This window comes from Hippocampus bargibanti, linkage group LG04 (genome assembly GCF_051943395.1).
Source record: "Hippocampus bargibanti isolate YZ-2025 linkage group LG04, ASM5194339v1, whole genome shotgun sequence".
Lineage (NCBI taxonomy): Eukaryota > Metazoa > Chordata > Actinopteri > Syngnathiformes > Syngnathidae > Hippocampus > Hippocampus bargibanti.
In genome coordinates, this window is record NC_142737.1 from 2,422,501 (window position 1) to 2,447,505 (window position 25,005).

At 39.5% G+C, this 25,005-nt stretch overlaps 2 protein-coding genes across 4 annotated transcripts in view; both read left to right on the plus strand.

The window, feature by feature from the left end:
• The window catches only part of LOC148898702 (neurogenic locus notch homolog protein 1-like), a 68,968-nt gene extending 58,168 nt beyond the window's left edge, over window positions 1–10,800 (plus strand). For 2 of the 3 annotated variants that reach the window (XM_088993506.1, XM_088993504.1), the window contains 4 exons: window positions 2,562–2,860; window positions 4,408–4,555; window positions 5,465–5,562; window positions 6,756–10,800. In XM_088993506.1, the coding sequence (XP_088849632.1) occupies window positions 2,562–2,860; window positions 4,408–4,555; window positions 5,465–5,562; window positions 6,756–7,868 (1,658 nt within the window). In that variant the 3' untranslated portion in view covers window positions 7,869–10,800. The remainder of the gene's footprint in view (window positions 1–2,561; window positions 2,861–4,407; window positions 4,556–5,464; window positions 5,563–6,755) is intronic. The other variant, XM_088993505.1, reaches the window with a different exon arrangement.
• A 1,525-nt stretch (window positions 10,801–12,325) lies between these two features.
• ubac1 (UBA domain containing 1) lies at window positions 12,326–24,233 on the plus strand. The gene is made up of 10 exons (XM_088993517.1): window positions 12,326–12,872; window positions 13,798–13,918; window positions 14,006–14,079; window positions 14,331–14,438; window positions 14,877–14,979; window positions 15,048–15,156; window positions 16,109–16,415; window positions 16,523–16,609; window positions 19,514–19,652; window positions 20,954–24,233. Exons 1-10 carry the CDS (start codon window positions 12,735–12,737, stop codon window positions 21,067–21,069), a joined length of 1,302 nt encoding a protein of 433 aa, XP_088849643.1. The 5' UTR covers window positions 12,326–12,734; the 3' UTR covers window positions 21,070–24,233.
• The last annotated feature ends 772 nt before the right edge of the window (window positions 24,234–25,005 follow it).

Consider the following 25,005-nt stretch of genomic DNA (forward strand, 5'->3'; position numbering starts at 1 on the left):
TGTGTGTGTGTGTGTGTGTGTGTGTGTGTGTGTGTGTGTGTGTGTGTGTGTGTGTGTGTGTGTGTGTGTGTGTGTGTGTGAGAGAGTGTGTTACCGACCATGCTGTGAGAATGTGTGTGACCGTGTGTGAGAGTGCGTGTGAGTGTGAGAGTGTGTGATAGAGTGTGTGTGTGCCTGCGTGTGTGTGTGTATGTGTGTGAGCGTGTGTGTGTGTGTGAGAGAGTGAGAGTGTGTATGTGAGAGAGTGAGTGTGTGTGTGTGTGTGTGTCAGAGAGTGTGTGTGTGAGATAGTGTATGTGTGTGAGAGAGTGTGTGAGAAAGAGTGAGTGTGAGAGAGAGAGAATGTGTGACATATGTTTTTATTTTTTTTTGCCACAAAGCACATCACGTTGCCAGTGTGTGATTTGCGTTGGTGTGCACTTGCTGCAGGCGAGGGATCTTCTTCAAAGCAGCTGGCGCCTGGGGGGGTTATGAGGAGGGAACCATTGATTCCTGATCATAGAAATCATTACGCGCGAGTATTAGGCCTCCATTTTCTAACCAAACTTTTTTTAGTTGGAAGGTAGAGACGCATGGTAAAAATAAATAATACATGAATGAATGAAAGCATGAATGACATGACCATTTGAACATAAAGAAAAAAATCCCATTAAAAAAATGTAGGAACAAAATCCGAATAACATTGCATTTGGATGAGCTTTTTAGCACACTCAAAGATGCTTTATCATTTCAATTTTTATATCAAATACTCAAAACATTGGCTTTATTCTGCCAGCCTAGCCCCCCCCCCCAAAAAAAAATGGTCGACCTATTCAACTTTTTTTTTTCCCACCCCTACACACCCAATCCTCAGAATAGAAACTAGGCCAAATCAAAGTACGGTTAACAACTAGCCAGCGCACCTTTTTTTTTTTTTTCGCCCCCGTTGGGAAAGACCAAATCTGCGGGATCTGCGCTCCGTGATTCCTTTTGAAGCGGAAGAAAGCCCGTCCGAATCACCGTGGCGAACCGCTCCGCTCACGTCGATATTGAGGTTCACCCCCCCCGCCAACCCGCCCCCCCCCCCTAGCTTTGTTTTTCTTCTGAAGCAACGCCGAAGCATCCATCAGAATCCGTTATTCAATTTGTTTGTCGCTCCGCTTTGAAGTCTTTCTTCCGCCTTCTGCTGAGTCTTACACCCATTTTTTTCCTCACCTTTTCGGCTACTTTGTCATACACTCACGTTGTAGATTAATTCAACAATTAATCTAAAAAAGAGGCTTCAAGATATTTGATTCCTCTGCGAGTTTCGAACTAAACAAAAGCTAACATGCTAACATACAATGCAAAAAAACATCATTGTCGTGCTTTGCAGCAGTATTGCGCACAGGAAGTGTGCATTCGCGAACGAGACGGTTCTTAGAGCCGGATCTCTTAAGTGAACGAACAAGGAGCCGGAAATGGGAGCCGACTTTTTTTTTTTGTCCTCTATTCCCCGCCCACGGTCTTCGGTTAAAGCCACTAGTGATTGGTCGATATCCGTGGTAGAGGAGGGAGGGGAGAATTACAGACACACGCAGAAGTGAGGAGAATGGAGGGGGGGGGGGGGGGGGTTGGGTAGACAGGTGGACAAATGTTATGTTATTATTATTCAATTATGATATTTTTTTACTAGTTGGTATGATAGCATTAATATGATAAGCAAATTAGCGATAGCTGATCATCATACCAGAGTAACAGCAGGGAAAGTGAAAGTTTGTGGATGCTCTCTGTGCACATATAAATCAAGCCGTATACATAAAAATATTTGATATGGTGTATTTTTTACATGAGTAATTCGTTTTTCACATAATTTTACATGATTTTTTTGGGCAATTAATTAATTTAGACAATACAAACTGAGGAGCCATTTGGGAGCCAAAAGAGCCGAATCTTTTTAGCGAGCTGAGCCAAAAGAATCGGCTCTCCAAAAAGAGCCGGAAGTCCCATCGCTAAATCACTAATGTCTACAAGACTTTCCACTAACAGCCCATGCTAAATTAATCTCTGAGTCGACATAGAAAGATTTGAGACCACTTTTTGGATAGTTTACACCACAGGTGTCAAAGTCAAGGCCCGCGGGCCAAATCCGGCCCGCCGCATCATTTTTTTCGGCCCGCGAAAGCAAATCAAACTTGTTAAATTCCATGATGATTGCTAAAATCTGAGCCAAAATTTCATATTTTTGGATGTCAACCCCAATAAAAGTCATTATTCTTGACTTCAGATTTGAAAACGAGTTATTCATTAATTTGCTGTGTGCTCTATATGTAATATTTGGAGGGATTTAAACATTCTAATGGGTTCCCCAAATTCATAACGGCCCTCGAGAGGAAACCATAACTACAATGTGGCCCGCGGCAAAAAATGACTTTGACACCCCTGATTTACATCATTTTCTATTTTAGCAGGTCCTTCAATTTTCAGGCTTTTGAATTATTTCCAAACTGGGAATGACCTGTATGAACATAAAAACCAACCATCTGCTCCTTTTTGATGTTATTTTATTTACTTCCATTTTATTTTATCTGTGCCCACTTCAGATGGATTCACACCGCTAATGATCGCGTCGTGCAGCGGCGGCGGCCTGGAGACGGGCAACAGCGAGGAAGAGGAGGACGCCTCGGCCAACGTCATCAACGACTTCATCTATCAAGGCGCAAGCCTCCACAACCAGACGGACCGCACCGGCGAAACGGCGCTGCACCTGGCCGCACGCTACGCCCGCTCCGACGCCGCCAAGCGGCTACTGGAGGCCAGCGCCGATGCCAACATCCAGGATAACATGGGGAGGACCCCGCTGCACGCCGCCGTGGCGGCTGACGCCCAGGGGGTCTTCCAGGTCACTTGTGCAGAAAATGAAACATTACGACAATATGAATGACATAGATATTGAAAAGTTCACTATTTGGAATAAATAAATACATAAATAAATGCGTAAATACATACATAAACAAATCAAATAATACACAGATAAACAAACAAACAAATAAACAAACACACAAATACATAAATACATCCATAAATACATAATTACATACATAAATACATTCATAAATAAATATATTCGTAAATAAATGCATAAATACATGCATGCATAAATACATGCATACATAAATACATTAATTAATTAATACCGCATTAATCATTAATAAATACTAAATACTAAACACTAAATAAATAATACTAAACACTAAATAAATAATACATAATAAATAATAAATAATACATAATAAATACATAATAAATAATAAATAATAAAGAATGAATCATGAATCATAATTCATGAATCACAAGTCATAAATCATACATCAAATCATACAAAATACATAATACATAACACATTAATAATACATTAACACATTTCATTTATAAGCGCATATCAAAACTCTCCAGAACACTTTACAGTCACAGGATATTTTTTCTGCGGGTGAGCAGCGGCAGCCACACACGCCAGCGTTCACTCAACCCGGAAGTAATATAAAGTTAAATAAAATTAAAAAAAAATCCTAACAATAACATGCAATATCCTTATATATTATATGGTATAAAAAACTCACCTATTCGCTTTTTTTTTTTGTAAAGCATCTAATATTGCTCTTGTGCCACCTTGTGGCAGTTTGGTACCGAGTAACTAGTATTTTAAAACATTTTCTGCTTAGATGAGTTGTTGATTCAGTTTAATTTGTACTTTGATATTAACCAGTTCAGTTAAAAAAAAGACTAAATGTATTCCTACTAAAGTAGAGTGTGTCACCTCTTCGTACGGAGGTAGGAAAAAATGCACAAGTGCAAGGACAAAAATATGCCAACCATATCAAATATTTGACAAAAATACAAAAAAAAATGTCTGCTGTTATACTAAAAAATATCTAATAAAAACACAAAACCATGACAATGAATATGGAAAACGTGTTTTGAACAACAATACGAAATATTGGGATCCCATTAAAACAGACCGAATATTAGTGATGGGTAGTGATGGGAAAACAAAGCTTCATGAAGCATTTGTAATATTTTTTACTCCACCAGATGGTGCTCTAGGTTTGAATATGAACACTAGTGGAAAGGAAATGTCTTAAAAATCTCATTTCTTATTTCTAAAATAAGAGCGCCATCTCGAGGAGTCAAAAACTATCACGAGTGCTTCATGAAGCTTCACTTGCCTATCACCAATAAATAAGCAAAATTTCAAATATTTTGGAATATTTCACACACTGTATTTTTTTATTGTTTTCCATAAACAAAAAAAAAATACAGTGTGTGAAATATTCCAAAATATTTGAAAAATGACAGATCAAAATGAAGGAATAAATCTCCTAAAATATTTTCTAAAAACTATGTAATCCGCCATTGTATCATCACTCAATATTTGATTGATGTGTCCAGATTCTCATCCGAAACCGCGCCACCGACCTGGACGCCCGCATGCACGATGGCACCACCCCGCTCATCTTGGCTGCCAGGTTGGCGGTGGAGGGCATGGTGGACGAGCTCATCAATTGCCATGCCGACGTCAACGCCATTGATGATTTTGGTCAGTCAAAATTAAACCAAAAAAAAATCCTCGTATTAACTCATTCATTGCCAGACGATGTGCAAAAATGTGTCCAGTCTAGTGCCAGGGTTTTTGTCATTTTCATTCAAATTGTAGGACCCACAGAATATTGAGTTTTAGGACTACATAAGCATTCAATGCAGTGTTAAAAACCATAGACTCTTGTCTTCCATCAGAAAAAAAAAACATAATTCCTAAATTATATGGATCGGGAGTTATATGAGTTTGAAATGAGGGCAGCTGTACAAAATACAATGGAATACATACATACATACATACAGACGCTCCCCAACTTACGAACGAGATACGTTCCGAAACGGTTGTTCGTATGTTGAATTTGTTCGTAAGTTGATTCAGTGCTATATTTTTTATGGAATGTGTTGGATTATTTTGATCATTCGCCCTTGGTGAATTACCCCAACAGAATGTATGTTTAAGATTTATATAAGTATGTTTAAGGTATATATAAATATGTTTAGGGCTTATTTAAGTAGCCTGTATTGGTGTGTATTGAAAACTAAACATTTAATAAAATATATGCTTGATAAAGTACAAGTACAACTGGAGAGAATACTACATATGTTACTACAAAATTGTTTGTATATATTGTTGTTCGTAACTTGAATGTGCGTAAGTAGGGAAGTGTCTGTATAGCACTTTAACAACAGCTGAAGCTGTTGTTAAAGTGCTAACATGGACAAGAGGCAAATGGGAAGAGGGAAAGGAGGGAAAAAACATGGCCAAAGGTCTGACCAGCGCTTTATCGGGACCCCTGCAAAAAAAAAATTCAGGAGTGGCTCTCTGCATCATTTTTTCAATTCCCGAATAAATTCGGAGATGGCAGTGAATGAGTTAAAAATGAAAAGTATTTGGGTTTTCTCCTCTCAGGCAAATCAGCGCTACACTGGGCCGCTGCTGTGAATAACGTAGCAGCCGCGATCATGCTACTCAAGAGCGGCGCCAACAAGGACATGCAGAACAACAAGGTATCAAAACATCGTCATATACAACCGAATCGTGGTTCACAAGCCTAGTAATGGGAAAACGAAGCTTCATGAAGCACTATGATTTTTTTTTGTACAACTAGGTTGAAAACTAGTGATCGGAGAACGAAGCTTCGTGAAGCTTCGTATTCCCATCACTATTGACAACTCAATGACATTTACAATCTAATTTTCAAGAATGAACTGACATGTTTTTTTAAAAGATCAATTTTTGGTTTGAAGATGAACATAAGTGCTTTAAAAATCCCACTGCATTTTTAAATCAACAGCGCCATCTAGAGAAGTCAATGAAGCTTCATGAAGCTTCACCTGCCCATCAGTACAATAATAATAATAATAATACATTTCATTTACAAGCGCTCTTCAAAACTCTCAAGGTCACTTCACAGTCACAGGATACACGTTAGATAGCTGGCTAGAAGGCAAGCTAGCTAGCTAATAGATAGCTATCTAGCTAGTTTATAGATAGCTAGATAGATAGCTAGCCAATAGATAACAAGCTAGATAGCTAGCCAATAGCTAACTATCATGATAGCTAGCCAATAGATAACACGCTTGATAGCTAGCCAATAGACAACAAGCTAGATATCTAGCCAATAGATAACTAGCTAGATAGCTCGCCAATATATAACTAGCTAGATAGAGAGCCAATAGATATATAGCTAGATAGCTAGCCAATAGAGAGCCAGCTAGATAGCTAGCCAATAGAGAGCCAGCTAGATAGCTAGCCAATAGATAACTAGCTAGATATCTAGCCAATAGATAACTACAGTAAAGTCTCACTATATCGATATTCAATGGAGTCCGAAAAAATATCGATATAACCGGGACTATCGATATATCCGACCCTGTTTGCATGTAATTTTCTCCGTGCGTGCATAGAAATAGTATCGATATAACCGGGACTATCGATATATCCGATATTGATATAACGAGACTTTACTGTAGCTAGATAGCTAGCCAATAGATAACTAGCTAGATAGCTAGCCAGCTAGATAGCTACATGTACAACTCTTTCAATCATCTGTGAGGAAGGAAAGCGCGAATGATTCGTCCGGCAAATCTAACTGTATTGTGCCTCTTGCAATTTTTCATAATGATACTAGTGCAGCGTCCTCTACCGGAGACAAAAAATGTTTGTCTATTTTTAATGTCTTTTTTTTAAATGACTTCAGGAGGAGACGCCGCTGTTCCTAGCAGCCCGGGAAGGAAGCTACGAGACAGCCAAAGTCCTCCTGGACCACTTTGCCAACCGAGAGATCACGGACCACATGGACCGACTTCCCCGAGACATCGCGCAGGAGCGAATGCACCACGACATCGTCCGCCTGATGGACGAGTACAATGTGGTGCGAAGTCCTCCCATGCACGGAGGCGTCTTGGGTACGGCTCTGTCGCCCCCGCTGTGCTCGCCCAACGGATACCTGATGAAGCAGCCGCCGACTCAGGGTCAGGGCGGCGGCAAGAAAGCCCGCAAACCCTCCGCCAAGGTCTGCAAGGACCCGAAAGACATCAAAGTGAAGAAGAAGAACTCCCAAGATGGAAAAGCGCCCGGGAACTTGCTGGACAGCTCGGCCGTGCTGTCCCCGGTGGACTCGCCCCGAGGTTACGGCTCGGACGCCGCGTCTCCCCCCGTGATGGGCCACCTCCAAACCATGTCGGACCCGCACATGGGCGTCGCGGGCCGCCTGGTCCTGCCCAGCAAGCAAGATCTGGCGCGGATGCAGTTCGATCCGCTTCCCCCCCGCCTCACTCACATGCCCGTGTCGGCGTCCGCCGGCCCCTGCGACTGGATGTCCAGGATGCAGTTTGGCGCCATGAGGGCCGGCGGGATGATGACCGCCGCCCGCAACGGGCACCCCCAGGTGATGTCATACATCCCCGCCAACCGCCTCAATCCCATCATGCAACAGATGCAAAATCTCCAGCAACTTCAGAAGCAGAACTTCGTCAACGCCGACCTGAGTCCACCGGAGCTCCAACAGGGCGCCGTGCCCATCCGCACCATCCTGCCCTCGGAGTGCCCTCAAATAATGTCCGCCACCTTGGGCGCGCAGTTCCTGACGCCACCCTCGCAGCACAGCTACTCGGGACCCGTGGACGCTAACACCCCAAATCATCAGGTCCAGGTGCCGGACCACCCCTTTCTGACACCCTCGCCGGGTTCGCCGGACCAGTGGTCCAGTTCCTCGCCGCACTCTAACATGTCGGACTGGTCGGAGGGCATCTCCAGTCCTCCCACTAGCATGCCGGCCCAGATTGGACACCTCCCGGAGCAGTTTAAGTGAAAAAAGGGATCGGTCGCTCTGTCATTTTTCTTTTTTTATACAATTAGTTTGAAAACTAGTGATGGGAGAACAAAGCTTCATGAAGCTTCATTTTCCCATCATGATTGACAACTCAATTGTGAAGCTTCATGAAGCTTTGTTCTCCCATCACAATTGACAACTGAACTGACATGTTTTTTTTTCAATGAAAAAAATGGCAATTTCCAATATTTTCTGTTATTATTTGTTTTTTTCTACAGCTAGGTTGAAAACTAGTGATGGGAGAACGAAGCTTCATGAAGCTTCATTTTCTGACATGTTTTTTTTAGATGAAAAAAAACGGTAACTTCCAATATTTTCTGTTATTTCTTTTTTCTTGTATGACTAGGTTTAAAACTAGTGATGGGAGAACGATGCTTCATGAAGCTTCGTTTTCCCATCACGATTGACAACTCAATGAGATTTACAATCTAATTTTCAAGTGTGAACTGACATGTTTTTTTAAGATGAAGAAATGACAATTTCCAATATTTTATGTTATTTCTTTTTTGTACAACTAGGTTGAAAACTAGTGATGGGAAAACAAAGCTTCGTGAAGCTTTGTTTTCTGACATGTTTTTTTAAATGAAAAAAAAAACGGCAATTTCCAATATTTTCTGTTATTTCTTTTTTTGTACAACTAGGTTGAAAATTAGTGATGGGACAACGAAGCTTCATGAAGCTTCGTTGTCCCATCACGATTGACAACTCAATGAGATTTACAATGTAATTTTCAAGAGGAACTGACATGTTTTTAAGATGAAAAAACGGCAATTTCCAATATTTTCTGTTCTTATTCCTTTTTTTGTACAATTAGGTTGAAAACTAGTGATGGGGGAACGAAGCTTCATGAAGATTCATTTTCAAGAGTGAACTGACATGGTTTCTTTTTCAAAATGGAAAAAAAAGGGCAATTTCTTGGTTTTAATATGAACGGTCGTGCTTCGAAAATCCCACTGCATTTAAATCAAGAGCGCCATCCAGAGAATTCAATGAAGCTTCATGAAGCTTCACTTGCTCATCACTACCGACCCAGCTACCTATTTGCTATTTACTGGCTATCTATTGGCTGTATGGCTGTCGAGCTAGGTAGCTAGCTGTCTGGCTGGCTATCTATTAGCTAGCTAGCTTTCTATCTATTTGAGTTACTTCCTTTGAGTGAACGCTGGCACATGTGGCTGACGCTGCTCACCTGAAAAAAGGGCAATTTCCAATATTTTCTATGTTTTAATACCATTTCCCCCCAATGTTTTAGTAAGCATGTAGTTGATGTTGCGATTTGCAGTGAAATTTCTGGACCAATCTCAAATGCATCTGTACCCATCTGTTAAAAATGTTATTTCAAAGTAAAATACAGTATACAGTCATACCTCGGTTTACGAACCCCCTGGCTTACGAACTTTTCGGTGTACGAACGTTACATTTATGAAAATTTAACCTTGGCATACACACTTTTTTCGTACACGGGGCTTCCTCAATGAGTATTGTGTCGTTCGCGAACGAGTGCCTTCTTCTAACAACAAAATGGTAGCCGACTGTTTGTGTCCTCTATTCCCCGCCCCCAGTCTTCAGTTAAAGCCACGTGATTGGCCATGAACGCAGCAGTGAGGGGGGGTTAAACATTAACGAGACAAGCAGATGACATAGAGAGAGTGAGAAAATGCGTAGAAAACAGTGAAATTTGGACTCGTTTCAACTTTGATAGTTCAAAGGCAGAGTGTAGACTGCAAGGTTAAAATATCCCATCAATCAGGCTCCACAAACAACCCGTACAAGCCATCTGTACACTTGATACAAAAAGCTATCAACCCAGCTAAACAGAACACAATTCATGAGGAACTAGATAAAATTATCACAGAGAAAGTCAATAAAACCACTTTATTATACAGTACAGTTTATTTCTTTAATTATAATACCATAGCACATTTATTATACGTAAAATAAGGTATATTTTGTGTAGTTTTACGGCTTAGAAGATTAGAAAATTATGTTTTATGAGGATCTGGGAACGGATTATTCTCATTTTAATAGTTTCCTATGGGAAATTAATTTTTGGGATGCACACTTTTCGCCTTACACACTCTGTCTGGGAACCAATTAAGTTCGTAAGCCAAGGTATCGCTGTATAGGTTTTTTTTGGTCAATATTAAAAAAGAGGTCATCGCATCCGTGACCTTTTTGTAAATGTTCCAGATCAACTCTTATTTTGAAAATGTCAAAAATGTACTGAAAATTGAGCGGTAAGACATTTCCATTTCAGTATCTGAGTCAAGGTCAAATTAAGGTCATGAGTATACTTTGTCGTGCATTTTTGCACGAGGAATCGCCATTTTTTTTTTTACAAACAAAACAAATCACATGCCTTTAAGCCTCTTTTTCCCCCATTTTTATTTATTAATGTTTTTATTTAAACATACTGCCTTCCAATTTTGCTGGTAAATACTGTATATTATTCTTATTACGCGCTTTTCTTTTTCCATACATACACTGGCTATTTATTTCTTCCCATTTTTGGCTCTGTTTTATTATTTGTAAAAAAACTTTATTGATAAAGAAAATTGCATTTGAGGGGCATTCCATAAGAAAATCCAGTGTTTGTTATGGAAATGTTTTTTTGTGTGTGTGTAAATGTATGACTGAAATGAAGATAAACGTGTACAGTTTAGAGGCCATCTTGGCTGTTATTTTAAAGGACAACCGACACCAACGGACAAATTGATGTTTTAAAATATTTTGATACATAATAAAAATGGCTGTACTGCACAGTACATTCATACCGTTTCTCACATGCACTCTGCCGTTTTTTTTTTATTTTTTATTTTATAAAAAGATGTGACTGACAAAAATTCAGTTCCCTTTTATTTTCTGTGTGTAAAAAAATGTTTGTTGGTATAATAAATGACACCTGTTTGAAAAAAAACTGTCTGGAGTTGTTAATTAGAAAAAACACAAAAAAAAAGCAAAATATCCCAATACATATTTATATGAAAAACACATGTAGGTCATGAATCTCTTCTATCATCATCATATCTATCAATCATCTAACTATTAGCTAGCTATCTAGTTAGCTTTCCATCTATTTGAGTTAAATCCGGGTTGAGTGAACGCTGGCCGTGTGGCTGCCGCTGCTCACCCACAGAAAAAAAATCCTGTGACTGTAAAGTGTCCTTGAGTGTTTTGAAAGGCGCTTATAAATGAAATGTATTATTATTATGACTGTATCTATTAGCTAGCTAGCTTTCTATCTATTTGAGTTACTTCCGGGTTGAGTGAACGCTGGTCCGTGTGGCTGCCTACTGTAAAGTGACATTGAGTGTTTTGAAAGGCGCTTATAAATGAAATGTATTATTATTATTATTATTATTATTATTATTATTATTATTATTATTAGTATTAGTATTATATTGCAACATACTATATCTTACATTAGGTTTAGAGAAAACAAAAACTAACATTTTAAGCAAAAGTGTTCAGAAACAGTTTTATTTTGTATCCTCATTTTGTGTAATGCTGTCATATATTTTCTTTATTAAGCAAAATATATAAATGGGGCATAATATTGTTTTTTGTTGAGCAGATCTGGCAACCTCGCCACAGCGCTACACCCTAGTGATGTGTCGTTCGCGAACGAGCCGGTTCTTAGAGCCGGATCTCTGGAGTGAACGAAGAGAGCCGGTTCCTAACAAGCCGAATTTTATTGTCCTCTATTCCCCGACCCCAGTCTTCGGTTAAGGCCGCACGTGATTGGTCGATATCCGTGGTAGAGCAGGGAAGGGAGAATTACAGACATACGGCGCAGTGAGGAGAAGTGGGGAAGGGGGACATTAGGGTAGACAGATGTTATCACATTATGCTGTTATTATTATTTAATTATTATATTTTAATGAATTGTTATGATAGTAGTATTAATATGAAAAGCAAATTAGTGACAGCTGATTATCACAGGGAACATGAAAGTGAGTGGATGCTCTCTGTGCACATATATACATAAAAAATATTTGATATTGTGTATTTTTTACATGAGTAATTCGTTTTTCATATAAGTTTACATGATTTTTGGTGGTTAATTTAAACAAAAAAAAAACTGAGGAGCCATTTAAAAGAGCCGGATCTTTTTAGTGAGCCGAGCCAATAGTACCGGCTCTCTGAAAAGAGCCGGAATTCCCATCTCTACTACATCCGGTCCTTCGATGGCGCGAAGAGTGGCTGTTCTCTGTACACCGTCAAATAAACATCAAACTTGTTCGAACTGAACAACAAAGACCATCTTGAGTGTTTATTCTCCCAAAATGCATCGCGAACACACTCAACAAAGAGCGTTGTTGATCTGGTTAAAAGTACGTCAAAGTGACGTCACGTTACGCTGTTCTCAAAATGCTTTTCAAAGAGTGGCGTATGAGACCACAACTCCCATGATGCACCGCCGGCCACCACTGTTGCAGTTCAAAGTTCAACAGTGACAGTAAAAATAGACTCGCCTCGCTGTCAACGAAAGCTCCTTGTTAGCGCTTTAGTCAATCGGACACTGAAGCCGGGGAGGGGAGTCGCGGTATAAGGCCACTACCTCGTGCCGGGCTACGGAGCGAGCTTGGCGGCCACCGACCACCCGAAAATGAGCCTCTGCTAAAAGATTTAGCCGTTAGCCGCTGCTAGCTGTGACCCAACCGACTGCGAGATTTGCCCGACAGCTAACCGGAGGAGGCGGTGGTGGTGGTGGTGGTGGATGGCGGCGCCTTATATAGAATAACAACCGCTGCGAAACCAAAAGCCCCCCCCCCCCCCCCCAAAAAAAAAAAAATAAATAAATACATTTTTAGCCTGGGAAAAACAACAACAAGCGGGCCCGCCATGTTCGTCCAGGAGGAGAAGATGTTCGCGGGGAAAATGTTAAAGATTCACATCTGCACCGTGGACGGCGCCGAGTGGCTGGAGGAGATCCCGGAAGATTGCACGGTGGAGAAACTCAAGGAGAAGTGCTTGAAACATGTCAGCATTGCATCCCTTTTTTTTTGCATGTTTCGTTCGTGCCAGTGTATTTATAGTTAAGTTAATTTAAATGGCGACCCGGTCGGCTGTGGTTATTTTTAGCCTCGAGTGCTTTTCCCTTCACCCTCATCTCGAGGGTGAAGGGAAAAGCTAGCGAGCTAACTTTCCCCTTTTTGGACGTGGCTATATTTATGACATTTGTTGATACACTCTAGAACAGCGGTGTCAAACATACAGCCCGCGGGCGAATACCGGCCCTCGAGGAGGTTTGATCAGGCCCGCAGGATAATTTAAAAGTGGGAAAAAAATGCAAAAACGAAATGGAATTGATATTTTAATGACATGCAATTCAATGATTGTCCACTAGAGGGCATAGTGGTACTGTTTCAATCAACATAGAAGAAAACGGTGGTCTTTTTTTTTCAACCGTGGTTTCAACACTCTCATTAGCTAAAATGTCATGATCCAAACACAGAAAAGTTGATGAGTGTAGAATTTTCTATGAAAAATGAACCATGTCATATTTTTTTTACAGAAATGCATGGGAAACATTTGTGCTTGGTGTGTTTTGAAGGAAATACATTATTTTTCTTCTTGTTTTTCTTCTTCTTCTTCTTCTTCTTCTTCTTCTTCTTCTTCTTCTTATTCTTTGAATTATTATTATTATACTGTTATTATATTATATTATTATTATATTATATTTTATTTTTATTTTTATTATTAAATATAATAATATACTAACAATATTCTAATAATATAAAATTAACAATAATATAATTATATAATAATAATAATAATTATTATAATTATAATAATATAATAATAATAATATAATAATAATAATAATTTGGGATCTAAACGGATGGAATCTTTATTGTCTTTGGTTCAGTAATGACTCAATAATGTGTTTGTGTGTGTGTTGCAGTGTGTTCACGGAAATTTAGACGACCCCAAAACATTGACCCACCACAAGCTCATCCACGTTGCCACAGAGCGAGTCCTCAGCGATACCAAAACGGTGGCGGATGAAAGCCTCAAAGACAGAGGTTGCAACAAAAAATAAATAAAAATCACAAAAAATACATATCAAGACATCAAAAGAATGCTATTGTTATTTTTTTTTATTTTTTCAGACGTTCTGCTACTAATAAAGAAAAGGCCGCCTCCAACCCCTCCCAAGATGGCCGAGGTGTGCGCTGAAGAACAGGTACCGCCCCCCCCCCCCCCCCCAAAAAAAAAAAAAAAAAAAAAAAAAAAAAAAACATATTAATATCAATAAAAATCTTTGGTCATCTTTGGAAGAAAATCAAGGCTTTTGGGTGCGCCTTACACACCGGAAAATACGCTACATTGATTATAATGCTACAAGCTAAATGTCGCTTATAGCTCCTCAATCAACATTTCGTGAAAACATTGGTAGCTACAGGAACGTGTTTTTTTTTTCCCCGTGTGTGGCAGAAAAAACAGGACAACAAGGCACCGGATAAGGACGCCATCTTGAAGGCCACCGCCAGCCTCAGCATTCGCCACTCGGACCGCACCGTCACGCAACATAACATCAGAGACGTAAGTCACGTTCGCGCTTCTCGATGCGACCCATAACTGAGTCTACAAATTCCTGACTTTCTGAAAGGTCCCTGAATGCACCATGAAGGTTCCTGTGTTTTATTCTAAGGTTGGACAGCTCCGAAGCTAGCAAAAATCGCTAATAATATTGCAATTTTACGAGCTTATCATGAAACAGCACGTTCATAATAAACATTCGAGCGGTTTAATGTCAGTATTTCTGAAGTTTCTTCAAATCACAAGTGATTTCCTGGCCAATATCACACTCCACTCGCATCGGGTTCATTCAGACATAGCACTACTGAAGGCCTACGAGTGACATGCACGGCCTGCCACTGCTTTAAGTGGATTATTCCCAGCCCAGTTAGCCTCCTACACAAGCACCGCCAAACAAAAAGCTCAATGTGCACTCAGGCTTCATTGTCGGCCATTTTGTAGTTTCAGACGGAACTCCGGAAGATCTTGGTGTCCCTCATCGAAGTGGCTCAGAAGCTTCTGGCCTTGAACCCCGATGCCGTGGAGCTTTTCAAAAAAGCCAATGGTAAGAAGGTACGTGAGGATGCAGGGATGGAGGGAGGAGACCTAGCATAATCTGTTCTCTACCGGCAGACATGTTGGACGAGGACGACGAAGACCGCGTGGACGACGCGGCCCTCCAGCAACTCACTGAGATGGGCTTCCCCGAGAGTCGAGCTGTCAAAGCCCTCAGACTCAACCAGTAGGACAACTCTTACTCTCCTTAACTCATTTGCAGCCAGAGGTCTGACCATCGCTTTATCGGTACCGAAACATGGAAAAAAAACCAATTCGGGAATGGCGCTCTACGTCATATTTTTAAATTCCCAAATAAATGGCAGTGAATGACGTAAAGGGCAATATAAATCAATATGTATGTATTGTATTGTAATTTGTACAGCCGCCACCATTTCAAGCTCAGATAACTCCAGACCCATGTCATTTAGGAAGTAACTTTTTTTCTGGTAAAAGAAGAGAGTCATAAGGTTTTGATGGAGAATAAGAAGTTATCATATTTAAAATGCTGTTATATGCTTAGTTAATATGTGTGACTCGGGGTCAACCTGGGGTCAATCTGAGGTCAACAGACACAGCTTGTTAAAGTGTCATCTTCATCTAGGAGATCTGGCCTTGGACAGAATTTAGGACTTGGGAAAGTCCTTTATCACAGAAGTAATTTACGACTTGAGAGTCCTTCACAGGAAGAGCTCATTAGCCAGGTTACAAATGTATCAGTTCATGGAAGAGACAATGTTTTATTGCTTACAGCTGTTTGCGCTTAGAACGCCCAGGGGCGTGGTATTATAAACAAGAAAACTATGTTTTAATAATATATCACTTAAATTTGCATATATTGTCAATAAATAGCTTGGTAGAGGGCTGCGGAATTCAGACGTCTGTCATGAATGGCTACGTCTCCTGCCGGCAGTAAAAGACAATCTTTGTGGGTCCGAGCTTTCGTCCACGGTGTCCGATCAAACATCTCTGACAGGTTTCTTACGCAGAATTGAATGTTTATGCGGTCCGAAAACGTAATATTCTGTGGGTCCTGCAATTGGAGTGAAAATGACAACAACCCTGGCACTGGAGTGCACACATTTTTTGCACATCATCTGGCAGTAAATGCTTAACCTCCTGACGTGTTCTCCACACAGCATGTCGGTGACGCAAGCCATGGAATGGCTCATCGAGCACGTGGACGACCCCACCGCGGACACGCCGCCGCCCGGTCAAGATGGCGCCTCCACCGCCGCCGCCGCCGCGACATTCGGCGTCTCCGCTAACCCAAATTCCGCCACCGTCGGCTCGTCCACGGCGAGCGCCTCCAGAACGCCGTCCTGCTCATCCGCCTTGCGACGCGACCTCTCCGCCACCGATGATAACGGCGGCATTCGACAAGATGACCTCACGGAGATTTTCAAGCGCATTCGAAGGAAACGGGAATTCAGGCCTGACTCCAGAGTGTGTACCTCCCCCCCCCTTTAACCGCCTCCCCCATTTTTTTTTTTTTTGTTAGTTTCTCGCCGTCGCGCTTCCAGTTGTTGTGATGAAACTCTGGCTTTGTGCAGGCCGTGTTTGCCCTCATGGAGATGGGCTTCGAGGAGAAGCAGGTGATCGACGCTCTCAAAGTCAATAACAACCAGCAAGATGCAGCGGTAGGCGCAAGTTACTCTTTATTCATTGAATAATGCGGTGCGCCTTATGTATGTAAAGCGTTTTAAAAGATTTCATTCGTTGAAGGTGGCCCTTTAGCTAGCTATCTATTAGCTAAATAGCTATCTAGCTAATTTGTAACAGATAATAAGGACATAGAATGAACGTAACACAACTAGTTAACTATTAGCCAGCTAGCTTTCTATCTATTTGAGTTACTTCCGGGTTGAGTGAATGCTGCCGCATGTGGCTGCCGCTGCTCACCCACAGAAAAACTTAACCTGTGACTGTAAAGTGAGCTTGAGAGTTTTGAAAGGCGCTTATAAATGAAATTTATTATTATTATAATGCGGTGCACCTTATGTATGGAAAACGTTTTTAAAATATGTCATTTATTGAAGGTGCGCTTTATAATGCGGTGCGCCTTATGTATGTAAAGCGTTTTAAAAGATGTCATTTGTTGAAGGTGGCCCTTTAGCTAGCTATCTATTAGCTAAATAGCTATCTAGCTAATTTGTAACAGATAGTAAGGAGGCAGAACGAACTTAATACAACTAGCTATCTAGGTAGCTATCTATTAGCTAGCTAGCTAGCTTTCTATCTATTTGAGTTACTTCCGGGTTGCTGCCACATGTGGCTGCCGCGGCTCACCCACAGAAAAACTTAACCTGTGACCGTAAAGTGACCTTGAGAGTTTTTGAAAGGCGCTTATAAATAAAATGTATTATTATTATAATGCGGTGCACCTTATGTATGGAAAACGTTTTTAAAATATGTCATTTATTGAAGGTGCGCTTTATAATGCGGTGCGCCTTATGTATGTAAAGCGTTTTAAAAGATTTCATTCGTTGAAGGTGGTCCTTTAGCTAGCTATCTATTAGCTAAATAGCTATCTAGCTAATTTGTAACAGATAATAAGGACATAGAATGAACTTAACACAACTAGTTAACTATTAGCCAGCTAGCTTTCTATCTATTTGAGTTACTTCCGGGTTGAGTGAATGCTGCCGCATGTGGCTGCCGCTGCTCACCCACAGAAAAACTTAACCTGTGACTGTAAAGTGACCTTGAGAGTTTTTGAAAGGCGCTTATAAATGAAATGTATTATTATTATAATGCGGTGCACCTTATGTATGGAAAAAGTTTTTAAAATATGTCATTCATTGAAGGTGCGCCTTATAATGCGGTGCGCCTTATGTATGTAAAGCGTTTTAAAAGATTTCATTCGTTGAAGGTGGCCCTTTAGCTAGCTATCTATTAGCTAAATAGCTATCTAGCTAATTTGTAACAGATAATAAGGACATAGAATGAACTTAACACAACTAGTTAACTATTAGCCAGCTAGCTTTCTATCTATTTGAGTTACTTCCGGGTTGAGTGAATGCTGCCGCATGTGGCTGCCGCTGCTCACCCACAGAAAAACTTAACCTGTGACTGTAAAGTGACCTTGAGAGTTTTTGAAAGGCGCTTATAAATGAAATGTATTATTATTATAATGCGGTGCACCTTATGTTTGGAAAACGTTTTTAAAATATGCCATTCATTTAAGGTGCGCCTTATATTTCAGGAAATATGCTAATTAAATATCTTTATATGTGTTTCCAAGTCCAACCTGTGTTTTCGAACGTCTCAGTTCTCAACCAATTTGGTTTTCGACCATAGATGTAGTTTTTTTATGCCTTGGTTTACAACTGAAAATGGGTTCTCGATTAAACTGAGCGCACCTGAATGCACCACTTGACTCCCCTCCGCTTGCTTATTCGTCACTATTGTGTCGCGTCTTACAAAAAAACAGACATTAATTACATTGATTATAATGGGAAATGTTTCACTTTTTGACCAAAATCCGTTTTCGAACAGGTTTCTGGAACGGATTATGGTTGAAAACCTAGGTTGGACTGTATAAGTAAACAATATATTTTTTTTTTTTTGCTCATGTGATCACATTTTACTTTACTTGAAAATCTTTTCATCCTTTTTTTTCTCTAACAAAAAAGACAACTTTTGAAATTGTCTTTAAAAAGTTATTCCTGAAAAAGTACAATCCTTACTAATACAATTTTCTGTTTTTCTTCTAATGTTATTTTTTTTTTTTTTTTGTAGCGTAAGAACCATTTTTTAAAAATATGTATTTCGTCTATTTTATTCATACAGTGAGACCTCAACATACGAACTTAATTGGTTCCCAGACAGAGTGTGTAAGGCGAAAAGTGTGTATCTCAAAAAAAAAATTCCCATAGGAAACCATTAAAATGGGAATAATCCGTTCCCGGGTTTCCATAAAATATACTTTTCAACTAAATAAGCCTTAAAACTACACACAACATACCTTATTCTATGTATAATAAATGTGCTATTGTATTGTAATGAAAGAAATACACTGCATTGTATCATAAAGTCACTTTATTTACATTTGTGATGGTCATTTATGGCTTGATGGAATGGCGTTGGAGGTCGAAGGTCAAAGGGAATTGCTGTTTGGAAAGAGAGGCGCATTACATGAGGACTGTAATTAAAGACAACTGTGCTGTAAAATAAAGTTTTATTTACCTTTTTGATGGTCGTTGGTGGCTTATGGAAGGAGAGTCACCTTCCATAAGGACTGTTGATAACTTAACCTCTGGTGCTGTTCGGTCGTGTGCTTCCGCCGAAGATCACTCCGCCAGCTGTGGTGGGTGTGTATTATGAAAATAGTGCTTATTATAAGGTTTAATTTTCAGAAATTTGACGTTTGTAAGACAAAAAGTTTGTAAGTTGGGGTGTTTGTAAGTTGAGGTCTCACTGTATATGATTTTTGGTCATTTTTTTTCATTTGAATTTTCTTAGGGGAAAATACATTTTATTTTACTCTTCATGCAACCTAAAAATTATGATTTTAAAAAAATGTGTATGTGGGTGTTTTCCAGTGCGAGTGGCTGCTGGGAGATAAGAGGCCGTCTGCAGAGGACCTTGACAAAGGCATTGACACAAATAGTCCGCTCTTCCAGGCCATTCTGGAGAACCCTGTGGTCCAGTTAGGGTTAACCAACCCCAAAACTCTCCTTGGTAAGCAACCCCCCCCCCCCACACACACACATAAATACATACACTCGCATATAAATACATAAATACATACACTGACTCTCAAACACACGCACACACACATTCCTGTTTCAATGCTTTTGTGAGGTCCGAGTAACTCCAGATAAGGAGTGCAGACCACCCTTTCTGATAAGTTTAGAGAAGAACTAGTGTTGCATTTGAGCACGAGATGTCCACCATAACTGCATTTCCCACTTCTACTTTGAAAAAAGCAATAAAAATGGACTCAAAACTGAAGTAACGGCAAGAGTGAGGACTCTGAATTGGTACATTCAAAGTCCTCACTCCTGTAGTGAATTTGGTTAAAATATCATTTTATTTTTGAAAAAAAAAAATTGCACATTTATTCACTTGAAAAATAGCTTTGCTTCGCTGGAGGCAAGTTAATACTGACTTTAGCTTAGCATGCGGCAGCGTTTGATCGACGTATCGTTAGTCAATGAAACACACTCACACACACATTCCTGTTTCAAGGTTTTTTGTGAGATCCGAATAACTCCAGATAAGGACCACTCTTTCTGATAAGTTCAGAGAAGAACTAGTGTTATATTTGAACACTAGATGTCTCCCTAACTCCAACTTCTTTAAAAAACAAAAAAAAAGAAGCACTAACAAGTGTACTTTAAACCGAAATAAAGCAGGAGTGAGGTACAAAGTCCTCACTGCTGTAGTGAATTTGGTTTAAAAATCGTTTTACTTAAAAAAAATCTTTGCACATTTATTCACTTGGGGTTGGAAAATAGCTTTGCTGTGCCGGAGGCAAATTAATACTGATTTTAGCGTAGCATGTAGCAACGTTTCATTGACGTATCATTATTTAATGAAACACACTAGATGTCCCCCCCCCAACTGCATTTCCCACTTCAACTTCTTACAAAAAAAAAATTACAAGTGGACTAGAAACTGAAATAAGAGCAGGAGTGAGGACTCTGAATGACTACATTCAAAGTCCTCACTCCTGTAGTGAATTTGGTTTAAAATCGTTTTACTTTTTTATTTTTTTATTTGCACATTTAGTCACTAAGAGTTGAAAAATAGCTTTTCTGCGCTGGAGGCAAGTTAATACTGACTTTAGCTTAGCATGCGGCAGCGTTTGTTCGACGTATCGTTAGTCAATGAAACACACTCACACACACACACGTTCCTGTTTCAAAGTTTTTGTGAGGTCCAAGTAACTCCAGATAAGGAGTGAGGACCACCCTTCCAATGAAGGGTTCCTTTTAAGATGACCTTCATTCATGGTCCGCCTCTTCCTGTGCGCGTAGCTTTCGAGGACATGCTGGAGAACCCCCTGAACAGCACCCAGTGGATGAACGACCCCGAGACCGGCCCCGTCATGCTCCAGATATCCAGAATCTTCCAGACCCTCAATCGCACATAAAGGCGACCCCTACCCCATTTCCCACCCCCCCTCACCCGCATGAATGTGGGAGCTGTGTGTGAGAGAGACGAGTATTGTTCACTCCAGAACAAGTTTTACCTATACAGTAAATATTCATAAGAGGAAAGTGTACAAAAAACATAATCATGATTATTATTATAATTATTATTATGAATGCAGCGACGATACCAAGTTGTACTCTTTTAAATTTTAACTAGAGCAAAATTTTTTTGTTATTTTACAAGATCGTCTTTTTGCTAGTGTGACAACAGAACAAAAAAAAAATGTCTCCTTAACTCATTCACTGCCAGACGATGGGCAAAAATATGTCCGCTCGAGTGCCAGGGTTTTTGTCATTGTCATTCAAATTCCAAGCGCCACAGAATATTGAGTATTAGGACGACATAAACATTCAATACAGGCTTGAAAACCATAGACTCTCTTTTTTTCATGAGAAAAAAATAGTTAATTCCTAAGTTATATGGGTCTGGAGTTATGTGAGCTTGAAATGGGGGCGGATGTCTAAAATACAATGCAATACATACATCATCATCATCATACATTTCATTTCGAAGCGCCTTTCAAAACTCTCTAGGTCACTTTGCAGTCACTGGATAAGTTTTTCTGTGGGTGAGCAGCGGTAGCCACACGCGCCAGCGTTCACTCAACCCGGAATAACTCAAATCGATAGAAAGCTAGCTAGCTAATAGCTAGTTAATAGATAACTAGCTAGATGGCTAGCTATCTTAGCTTATTTAATAGCTAGATAGCTAGCTAATAGATAGCTAGATAGATAGCGAGATAGATAGCTAATAGCTAGCTACATATTGGTTTATGTAGCGCTAAAACAACAGCTAAGGCTGTAACAAATAATAATAATACATTTCATTGATAAGCAGGTAAGCAGCGGCAGCCACATGCGCCAGCATTGACTCAACCAGGAATAACTCAAATAGATCGTTAGCTAGCTAGCTAATTGGATATTGGATATGCCTTTATTAGTCTCACAGACTAATAAATAATAGTTTGCTAATAGATAGCAAACTAGCTAGGTCGACAGCTAATAGATAGCTAGCTAGGTAGCCAGCAACGGTGACACCGTTCAACCAGGAATAACTCAAATAGATCAAGTTAGCTAGCCAATATATACATATTGGGTTATGTAGCGCTAAAACAACAGCTAAGGCTGTAACAAATAATAATAATAATAATAATAATCATAATATTAATACATTTCATTTATAAGCGCCTTTCAAAACTCTCAAGGACACTTTACAGTCACTGGATATTTTTTTTCTGCAGGTGAGCAGCGGCAGCCACATGCACCAGCGTTCACTCAACCCGGAAGTAATGTGATCATCATAAGAAAACCTTTATTTGTCTTCCCGAATCACACAATTTACAGCAGCGAAATAATCCACATCCAAAATGTAGAAAATTAAAAAAATACCTGAAAAATTATTTGCCAAAATTTTAAAAATTACAAAAATCCCAGAAAAAATATTTTCCAAACTTTTGAAAATTAGAAAAATCCCTGAAAATTTATTTGCTAAAATTTTGAAAATTAGAAAAATCACAGAAAAAATATTTTCCAAAATGTTGAAAATTAGAAAAGTCCCTGAAAATTTATTTGCCAACATTTTGAAAATTAGATAAATCCCTGAAAAAATATTTGCCAACATTTTGAAAATTAGCTAAATCCCAGAAAAATTATTTGCCAAAAAAATTGAAAATTAGTGCGATAATATGGACAAAAAAATCGCCAGAGGTCTGACCAGTGCTTTATCAGCACCCAAGCATGAACAAACAAAACCCGAACAAATTCGGGAATTTGTCATATTTTCAATTCCCGCATAAATTCGTGATTGGCAGTGAATGAGTTAAGGAGTTGCGGTTTCTTCAATGCAATATAGACACGAGGTCACTTCAAGTCACGATAAATTGGGCTTTTGGGTGACGTTTCTAAGGTGAACCTAAAATGTGCAATAAACCTTTACAAACGCACCACTAAACTTGAATGCACGTGTCCAATAACCATTTTGCTAGCCGGCCAGTTAGCTAATAAGTAGCTAATAGGTAGCTAATAGAAAACTAATAGCCAATAGATAGACAACTAGCTATATAACTAATATATAGCTAGCTAGCCAGCCATTTAGCTAATAGATCGCAAATAGGTAGCTAATAGAAAACTAATAGCCAATAGACAGCTAGACAACTAGCTATATAACTAATAGACAGCTACACAACTAGCTATATAACTAATAGATAGACAGCCAGATAGCTAGCTAGCCAGCCAGTTTGCTACTGGATAGCTAATAGAAAAGTTTTATAGATAACCAATAGATAGACAGCTACACAACTAGCTATATAACTAATAGATAGACAGCCAGATAGCTAGCTAGCCAGCCAGTTTGCTACTAGATAGCTAATAGAAAAGTTTTATAGATAACCAATAGATAGACAGCGACACAACTAGCTATATAACTAATAGATAGACAGCCAGATAGCTAGCCGGCCAGTTAGCTAATAGAAAGCTAATAGATAGCCAGTGGATAGCCAGCTAGACAACTAGCTATATAACTAATAGATAGCCAGCCACATAACTAGCTAGCCGGCCAGTTAGCTAATAGATAGCCAATAGATAGCCAGCTAGACAACTAGCTATATAACTAATAAATAGCCAGCCACATAGCTAGCCGGACAGTTAGCTAATAGATAGCAAATAGATAGCTAATAGAAAGCTAATAGATAGCCAATAGCTAGACAACTAGCTATATAACTGATAGATAGCCAGCCAGATAGCTAGCTAGCTGGCCAGTTAGCTGTTATGCAAATATGGACATTTTTACTCAAAAAGTTAACATGCTAAGTTGCCCTGTAAAGGTTTTACGCCCCATTTTAGATTTGTCCTGAAATTCCGTCCCCCAAGTCCAACATGAAGACATTTCTAACGTGTGCGTGCGAGTGTGTCTGTGCGACAATAGGCAAAGTTTATTCTTATTTATACGGAAGCCAAACTGAAAACGTGTTATTTATAACAAGCTCGTCTCTGAATGTGAACGATAAAAAATAAAAATGAATCAAAAGGAAAATGAGTCAATCGTCATGTCAATCATCGACAGGCAGCGACTCTCGCGGCGCCATCTTGAAGTAAAAACAAAAAAACTACATTACCAATAACATGACAACACAAAGCACTTGCTGTACCCTCTTTGTGACATGAAGCAGTTCGACAGGAAAGAGGAGAGGATCAAAGCGTCCTTTTCAGCAATGGATCAGGGATGTCATGGTGGAATGTACATGTTTCCTACAAGGTAAATGTTGAGAGCAATCATGCTATATTGTGTTTATTAGCTAGCTAGCTAGCTACGCTATAATCATGCTATATTGTGTTTATTCATTATGTTTATTAGCTAGCTAGCTGGCTATGGTATATAAGCATGCTATATTGTGTTTATTAGCTAGCTATCTGGCTATGGTATATAATCATGCTATATTGTGTTTATTCATTGTGTTTATTAGCTAGCTACGGTATAGAATCATGCTTCCAGGTTGAGTGAACGCTGGCGTGTGTGGCTGCCGCTGCTCACCCACAGACAAAATATCCTGGGACTGTAAAGTGTCCTTGAGAGTTTTGAAAGGCGCCTATAAATGAAATGTAGTATTATTTTTATTATAAACACGCAGTTGTAGCATCTCCTCTCCCACATAAATCCGCTTCAATTCCAAGCCGCGACATTGATGCATTACAAAAAAATAAAAAATAAAATGTCCGTAAATGGCACTGAAAGTCACGACAGTACAGTAAAGTAAAACAACAGCGGGTCACAGAGAGCAGCATACAGCATTCATTAGATTTACTGTTGTTATTTTTTAATTTATTCATCCATTTTGAGGAAATTGTAAATTGTCATCCTTGAAGGGAAAAGCCGAAAG

Bases quoted from the DNA above. Each gene is read 5' to 3' on its own strand.
- ubac1 (XM_088993517.1), top strand. From the start codon at position 12,735: ATGTTCGTCCAGGAGGAGAAGATGTTCGCGGGGAAAATGTTAAAGATT. The intron at 14,080-14,330 runs GTACCGCCCCCC...CGTGTGTGGCAG, and splicing joins AGGTGTGCGCTGAAGAACAG to AAAAAACAGGACAACAAGGC. The intron at 15,157-16,108 runs GTAGGACAACTC...TTCTCCACACAG, and splicing joins AAAGCCCTCAGACTCAACCA to CATGTCGGTGACGCAAGCCA.